Raw genomic sequence first — 8,185 nt, forward strand, 5'->3', positions numbered from 1 at the left:
TCTAGTTGTGATATGTGTGAATAAGGTGGGTTGCTGCAGGGGAGCCTGACCTCTCATCCCTCAGGCAATAATAGCCTCCCTATCTCCAAACTTGGCTTCATGCTATTATACAAGAGGCTGGGTGGAAAAATGCTCTAGGTAAAGCAATAAAGGGAAAATCTGCAGAGGGAGGAAAGAGTGGATGTGGAAGAAGCGGCAAGTGGATTTTATAGGATTCCTTTCCCTCTGGAGCAAAGATGGTTGCGGCAAAGTCAAATGATTCCACCATCACCACACCCACTGCTGACCCCTCACCAAAAGGAAGACACAGATCTTCAATCTCCATCAGTACTTGTGTCCCTCCCACATACCAATATTAACTGAGAGGAGGTCAGGGTGCATCTCCCACTCAGTTAATCCTGGAGTCCTTCCCACACAGAGACACTCCCCTCCCCCCCCCATCAATATCGATGTCACACATGGCCACAGCAGTTGGGGGAGGCTCAGCCCCGTCCATGAATCCACCTTCCAAGTCAGCTTTAGCTCCCTGAGCTTCAGGTACCTCTCCTGTCCCTCCGTTCCCTCACTCCCTTCCTAGCTCTGTCTGAGAACAAGGATGATGGCAGCCCATCACAATGTGCGAACAATGGACAGACTGGGGGTCCATTTAGCCCAGTATCCTGTCTTGTAACTGGCACCCCAGAGGGAATGAACAGAATAGGCAGCTGTCCCCCTCCCCCGCCCCAGTGATCCATCCCCTGTCACCCATTCCCAGCTTTCTACTCCCACCCAGGGCCTGAGATCATCCCAGACTCCTTACACATGGCACAGAGCCAGAAAGGAGAGAACAGGACTCAGCACTCCCAGAGGGCTCCCATCCCAGCCCTTCAAGTGGAAAAAGGAGCTCTGCCTAGAGCAGGACAACTCTCAGCTCAGGCAGCAGCTCTGAGGGGCAGGCTTTTCCCAGGAGGCAGGGGGGCGGAGGAAGCATCCTGACCACCCTACACCTAGAGGAGGCTTTGGTGATGTCTGATAGAGTTGGCAGCCTTGCTTTAGGAATGCCTGACTCCGACCAGCCTGCAAGGCTGACTGTTTGCCCCATGACTATTCCACACTGAGCTCTTGGTTCCACAGCTGTGATGTTTCCACTCAAATTGCCATTGATCGTATTTATTTGCCACCTTACCCCACGTCCCCGCGAGCTGCTGGCAGGCGACAGGCTGGGGGTTCAGGCCAGGTGTTGCAGGCAGGCAGTTGGAGCGAGGGAGGCTGGCTCAGCTTTCTGGTGGAAATGCTCTTCTAATACATGGGGGGAGGATGTAGGAAGGGATGGGAACATGGGGGGGGGTGAGCCCATTTCACAGACAGAGATTGCTGTGCAGGTGTGGGGCACATGTTAGCAAGAGTTGGGGGAGGTGCAAGTGAAGGGCATACGCTCACCCTAGGTACTTCCCTGTAATTTCATGAGGATGTTTATATTCATCCTTAAGGTCCTAAGGGTTAGGACAGGAATCCTGCATGTGAGGCTGAAAACTCCAAGATGGCCACGTTTCAGCAGTGAAGCAGAGGTAGGGCAGCAGCCAGCACTGTGATGTGTATCTGCTTGCTGTCCACCAGCCACCTGCTTGGGTGGACTCAGTGGGAAGATTCACATATGGGAGGAGACTGTGCCACTCTCCTAGATGTTGGCTCTAAGGCAACGTCTAGACAACAGGGCTAGTTCGAGATACCAGAAGTATCCCAAAATAGCAATTCTGCATCTTTAAACATGCCCATTATTTATTTCAAAACAACAGGCACACTATTCTGGCATCCCTGTAACCCTCATTCCACGAGGGCTAAGGGACTTGTTGGAATAGTGCTTTATTTTGAAATTACCTCAAAATAAACTATGCCTTCCGCACAGAGCATTCAGACAGTTACCAGTGCTCGTGGATATTTTGTAAACAGAAGAAAGGGTTCCCAACTATTTCTAAAACTGAAGTCATTCTGTCTGGGAACAGAGCTATTGCCATGTGACAGAAGTAATATCTTATGGCTCAAATAACAAATAGAGTGAACAGAGTGGCCATTGCTGGAAACAATGCTCTGCTAATTTACACTAATAATTCACCAAATGATTATGAACATTGAATAAACTTGTACAAATCACAGTCTGTTTGCAGATCTTTTTTGTTAAAAAAACTAACTAGACTGTTCATGATGAATGTACCGAGTCCAGCTTTGTACCTTGGCATCTGCCTCTTGTGTGATTTCTTAGTTAAGCTACCTGTTCACTGATAAAAACAGCTGTCTACTCCTGTTCACCCTGCAGAGCCAATATCTCTCTAGAGGCATGAGCTGGATTCTGTTCTGATTTTCAAAATGGCCAAGTAAGTACTGTTGAAGAGCTGTTAGTGGTGATAACACAGGAGTAGGAAAATACATAACTTGATTTTTCAAATCCAAGGTTGCGTTTACAGGGTTGGAAATTAGAAAAATCATTTGACACACTGAGAACGCTTGATGCGGATGCCATTAAATAAGCACATCTTAGTGGTTTTCTAAGATGCCTCCCCTTTGCAATTTAGTTCTGTGTTCTACACTTCCTAGTTTCAAAGACACAAAAAATCCCAACCTTTGTTCCAAGAGGAAAACACCAGGGAGAACCCTACAATGGATCAGTCATCATCAGGATTTGAACCCAAGAGTTTCAGCAGAGATCTCTACCATGTAAATTAAAGCAGTAACTCCATTATCAGAGAAACTATGTAGCACTTTAAAGACTAACAAGATGATTTATTAGGTGGGCCAGACCCACTTCCTCAGATCATATTTTGGAAGAGAATTGGCATGACCAGGGCTTGCCAAGTGGCGGTGAGCCCTGCTCACCAGCCGCGCGGTTTCATGCCGTTCTGCATTCTGCGCATGCACAGATCGCTCTGCGCTGGCTCTTCCAGGTCGTAATCTACTCACCACGGGTGAGTAGATTACATTATTTGTCGAGCCCTGGGCATGACCATATATACCAAAGGAATACAATGAAAAAAAGCGAACAAATTATTAAACTGACAAATCAGATTTAATACAGAAGGTGGGGTGAGAGGGAGGAAAGGAATAGCTATTTATGAGTCAATGAATGGCTAATCAGGGATGATAAGTGGGGAAGCTATCTTTGTAATGGTTAAGGTAATTAGCATCTTTCTGAAGGCCCATTCGTAAAGTGTTAAATTTAAGCTGAAAGAAAGTTCTGAAGTTTCCCTCTGTAATCTGGGGTTAAAGTCTCTTTGAAGTAAGATGCATGTAGTAAGGTCGTTAAAGTTATGCCCAGGTAGGCTGAAATGAAAAGCAACTGGTTTTTACTTGTGAAGATGTCTGATTTGTGGGCATTAATTTTTTGGCGAAGCGTCTGAGAAGTCTGTCCAATATACATAGCAGAAGGACACTGTTGGCACATGATGGCATAAATTATATTTCTGGATGAACAGGAATATGTGTTCTTGATCATATAACTGACATGGTTAGGGTCAGTGATGGTGTCACCAGAGTAAATATGTGGACAGAGTTGGCAACGGGGTTTGTTGCAAGGGAAAGTTCCAGGGTTGGTATTTGTGTGATATCTGAGGAAATGGGTCTGCCCCATGAAAGCTCATCACCTATTAAACCATCTTGTTAGTCTTTAAAGTGCTACATAGTTTTTCCTTTTGTTTTTGCAAGATCAGACTAACATGGCTACCTCTCTATTACTATCCATTATCAGAGAGGAGAGGTAGACTATTGTTCTCCAAGACCACAGCTACAGTAGACCTGGAAACTAACTAGCTGCTTGGGTAGACTTACCCACAGTAGCTCTGCTCAAGATAGCTTGCTAAAAATAGAAGCATAGTTGCAGGTGCATGAAGGCAATAAGCCAAAATCCATGCCTAGAGTTTCAGATAGGATCCTATTTGTGCTGCCACAGCTGCCCTTCTATTTTTAGCATGCTAGCTCGTGAGAGCTAGCCAGGTACATCTGCTGAAGCTGAAATGTTTACCTTTCAGCTCTACTGCATACATGAACCAGCCACTAGAGAAGGGACATCAGACATGCTGTCCAAATCTTTTACAGGAGCATAGACTTTCTCCGTGTCCAACAAAATGATGACTTCTGGTCAAACCAGCACTGTGTTGTAATATTACATTGCTAAGTTGAGACCTTGCAATTTTTTGTCTCACGCTCATAAATCTCCTAAAGCTGACAGCTGTTGCTATTTCTTCCCCCAAATCCAGTGAAGCAACTCATGATCAACAGGGATGTTTAAAAACAGAGAACCCAACCCTGCAAGGTCTCCTATGAAGACCATAGGAATTGAGCACACTGAGGCTACGTCTACACTGGCCCCTTTTCCGGAAGGGGCATGTAAATTTCACTAGTCGTCGTAGGGAAATCCGCGGGGGATTTAAATATCCCCCGCGGCATTTAAATAAAAATGTCCGCCGCTTTTTTCCGGCTTTTAAAAAAGCCGGAAAAGAGCGTCTAGACTGGCCCCGATCCTCCGGAAAAAGTGCCCTTTTCCGGAGGCTCTTATTCTTACTTCAAAGTAAGAATAAGAGCCTCCGGAAAAGGGCACTTTTTCCGGAGGATCGGGGCCAGTCTAGACGCTCTTTTCCGGCTTTTTTAAAAGCCGGAAAAAAGCGGCGGACATTTTTATTTAAATGCCGCGGGGGATATTTAAATCCCCCGCGGATTTCCCTACGACGACTAGTGAAATTTACATGCCCCTTCCGGAAAAGGGGCCAGTGTAGACGTAGCCTGAGTGCTTTCAGGATGATGGCTCACATGTGGTTCTGATGAATGATAGTGTGCATAAGTCACAGTAGTTGCCAGAATACCTGGGGGAGTGAGGGCAGAGATGTATTTAAATACTAAATAATGCTTTACCAAAGTTATTAGCTGAGTTTATAAACCTAGCGCTGGCACTACCGCCATAGCACACAGCCCAGAGTCATAATCGGGAATTGTAGCTCAAGCCATTTAGTATGTGACGTGGTTCTTGTTTATTGAAATAGAGTAGTTGTCAGTTCAAATTACATTTATTGAGCACTGCATGGTTTTATTGTGAATTAATTTACCTCACTGCAGTCATGTACCTAGAAATACCAGATCCTGCCTCTTTCGCTCTCTTTTTGTATAGTTTCAACATTTTTTTAATTGATGATTTTACATTTCACAAAGGTAAAAAGTCGGGCCATTCACCACTTTTTGGGTGAGGCCATATGAACCAGTTTCCTGTAAGGAGCTCTAAGGTACTTGTTTGTGCTTGGTATCAGGGCTCCCAGATGCTAGACACTGTACAAACTAGGGCTATGTCCATACTGCACAGTTTTGCACAAGAAATATGCAAATGAGGTAAAGCATGGAATATCACCGTGCCTCATTTGCATAATTAATGAGTGGCTGATTTTTGCACAAGAGGCTTTGGGCAGAACCACCAGAGTGCCTTTCTGTGAGAACCAAAATGGCTATAAGTTAATAGTTTAGACATGGGGGCATGCACATTAGCATTTTCCTTGTGCCGTATGAGGAGCTGATGCTCATATTTCTCCTTGTGTTTCCCTAGAAATTAAAACACTGCTGCCACAGCACTGGTGAACTAAGAGAGGAATTGGTCCTCAACAAAGAAAGCCTCTAGCTTGGGAAGGCAGGTTTGGAATAGTCTGGCCCCTTCCCCTGCCCCTTGCTATGACAGAGAGAGACCGTAAGTTCTTTGTAGGACACCGTGTAACTTTCTTTCCATCCACTGAGACTGAGGCTCAATGTGCGCCATGCATTTAGACTTAAACCATCTGTAATCACAATCATAAGAACATAAGAATGGTCAGGCTGGGTCAGACCAAAGGTCCACCTAGCCCAGTATCCTGTCTGCCGATGGCCAATACCAGATGCCCCAGAGGGAGGGAACACAACAGGTAATCCTCACTTGATCCCTCCCCTGTCTCCCATTTCCAGAGAAACTACATCATAACACCACAATATGAGTACGTTCCTTTCATTATGCTTATTCCTAACATGGCCCTGTGCCAGGAAACTCATACTCAACGGAAGAACATTTAATTAAAAGTTCTGCATTCCTGGACAATACCTAGACCTTTTTGATTCCTTCGCCCAGATAGAAAATGTTTGCTGTAAGCACAGAACCTCTGCCCCATCTAATTTTAGAAACAGAGTATGTTTCTCCTGGCTTCCAGCTGTCTCATATTCAGTAAGTCTCACATGGACAAGCCCTGTGAAAGTTCCAAACTTGCTGGCTTTCTTTCCCTCTCCCCTTTTGAAACCCAGTTTGAGAGGTTTATTAAAAAACCAAAAACCTCACAGGAGCTTTATGTGAAAGGACATTTGATGAGCAGCAATTTAAAACCAGTTGCATATTTTATGAAGAAATTTTGTCTTGGCTTAAGCTACTCTAAACCAGAAATAAATCTTCTTTATGTTGTTTTGTTGTCCTAGCTTCTAAATACCTGTAATGTGAATTTCAATGATACTAAGAGCAAAAATGCCCCTAACCAGTGTGAGCTGGAGAAAATAGATGTATGTCTACACTACAAAGTTAATTCGAACTAACGGACGTTAGTTCGAATTAACTTTGATAGGCGCTACACTAGCGCTCCGCTAGTTCGAACTTAATTCGAACTAGCGGAGCGCTTAGTTCGAACTAGGTAAACCTCATTGTACGAGGACTAAGCCTAGTTCGAACTTACTAGTTCGAATTAAGGGCTGTGTAGCCCCTTAATTCGAACTAGTGGGAGGCTAGCCCTCCCCAGCTTTCCCTGGTTGCCACTCTGGCCAACACCAGGGAAATTTGTATGCCCTCCTCCCGGCCCCGGAGCCCTTAAAGGGGCACGGGCTGGCTATGGTGCCCGTGCCAGGTGCAAGCCTGCCAGCACCCAGCCAGCAGACCCTGCACCTGGCACGGCTCGAGCCAGCCACCCGATGCCCCCCAGCCCTCCCCCTCTTCCCGGGACCAGGCTGGCGGCTCCCAGGAGCTTGCCCAGGACCGCAAGAGGCAGGCACCCGCCTGGTCCAGTGCAGACATCGTGGACCTCGTCCACGACCTCCACATTAGGCACAGGAAAGTGGCCGTCTAGGGCAGGAGAGCTGCCAGCCTGGCCACCCAGGAGCAGGTGTGCATGAAAATCAAGGTGGTCCACTGAGACCCCCGACCCTGAGCCCTGAGCTTAGAATGGCCGTACTGGGTCAGAACAAAGGTCCATCTAGCCCAGTAGCCTGTCTGCCGACAGCGGCCAACCCTAGGGACCCTGGAGAGGATGGACCAAAGACAGTGACCAAGTCATTTGTCTCGTGCCATCCCTCTCCAGCCTTCCACAAAGTTCAGGCAGGGACACCACTCTTACCCCCTGGCTAATACCTCTCCATGGACCCAACCTCCATGAATTGATCTCACTTCTCTTTAAACTCTGTTCTAGTTCTAGCCTTCACAGCCTCCTGCAGCAAGGAGTTCCACAGGTTGACTATTTGCTTTGTGAAGAACTTTCTGTTATTAGTTTGAAGCCTGCTACCCATTCATTTCATCTGGTGTCCTCTAGTCCTTCTATTATGAGAACTAATGAAGAACTTTTCTTTATGCACCCTCTGCACACCACTCATGCTTTTATAGACCTCTATCATATCCCCCCTCAGTCTCCTCTTTTCTAAGCTGAAAAGTCCCAGTCTCTTTAGCCTCTCTTCATATGGGACCTGTTCCAAACCCCTGATATTGTAGTTGGCCTTCCCCTCTCCCACCCTCTCTCCTCCCCTCTCCCACCTCCTTTTCCGAGTCTCCCAGAGTTTTGTTCAATAAAGAGAGTTTCTATTTTTGAACACACATGTCCTTTATTTTGTACATCAGGAAGAGGGGCTAGGGAGGGGTAAGTGGAAGGAGGTGAGGGAGGAATGGGGTACGAGCCCCCGATGGGGAGGACTGGGCTGGCTCTGCGGGCTCCTCGGGGTGGAAGCTCTCCTGCAGCCCCTTGATTGACCCCCCCCCCCCACTCCGGATGGCAGCCTGCGGCAAGTGCAGCCGGGCTGATGGCCGAGTGCTGTGATGTGCCGAGTGTGGGCACTCAGGGCACTCCAAGCCAGGACTGCTTTGCAAGCGGGGAACCCCTGAGAACTGTCTGTCCCAGATAGGGGTCGGGTCCCTTTAAGCACAGACCTGGGCTAGCCTGAGACAGAAGCTCCACACTCTAAG

General features: G+C 47.0%; 1 protein-coding gene across 1 annotated transcript in view; it reads left to right on the forward strand.

Annotated features, from left to right (window-relative positions):
* The window catches only part of STUM (stum, mechanosensory transduction mediator homolog), a 106,484-nt gene extending 102,177 nt beyond the window's left edge, over positions 1-4,307 (forward strand). The window contains exon 4 of the mRNA XM_089777472.1: positions 1,484-4,307. Within this exon, the coding sequence (XP_089633598.1) occupies positions 1,484-1,571 (88 nt within the window). The 3' untranslated portion in view covers positions 1,572-4,307. The remainder of the gene's footprint in view (positions 1-1,483) is intronic.
* Positions 4,308-8,185: the final 3,878 nt, after the last annotated feature.

Source organism: Pelodiscus sinensis, chromosome 3 (assembly GCF_052426305.1).
Source record: "Pelodiscus sinensis isolate ZL-2025 chromosome 3, ASM5242630v1, whole genome shotgun sequence".
NCBI classification, from domain to species: Eukaryota; Metazoa; Chordata; order Testudines; family Trionychidae; genus Pelodiscus; species Pelodiscus sinensis.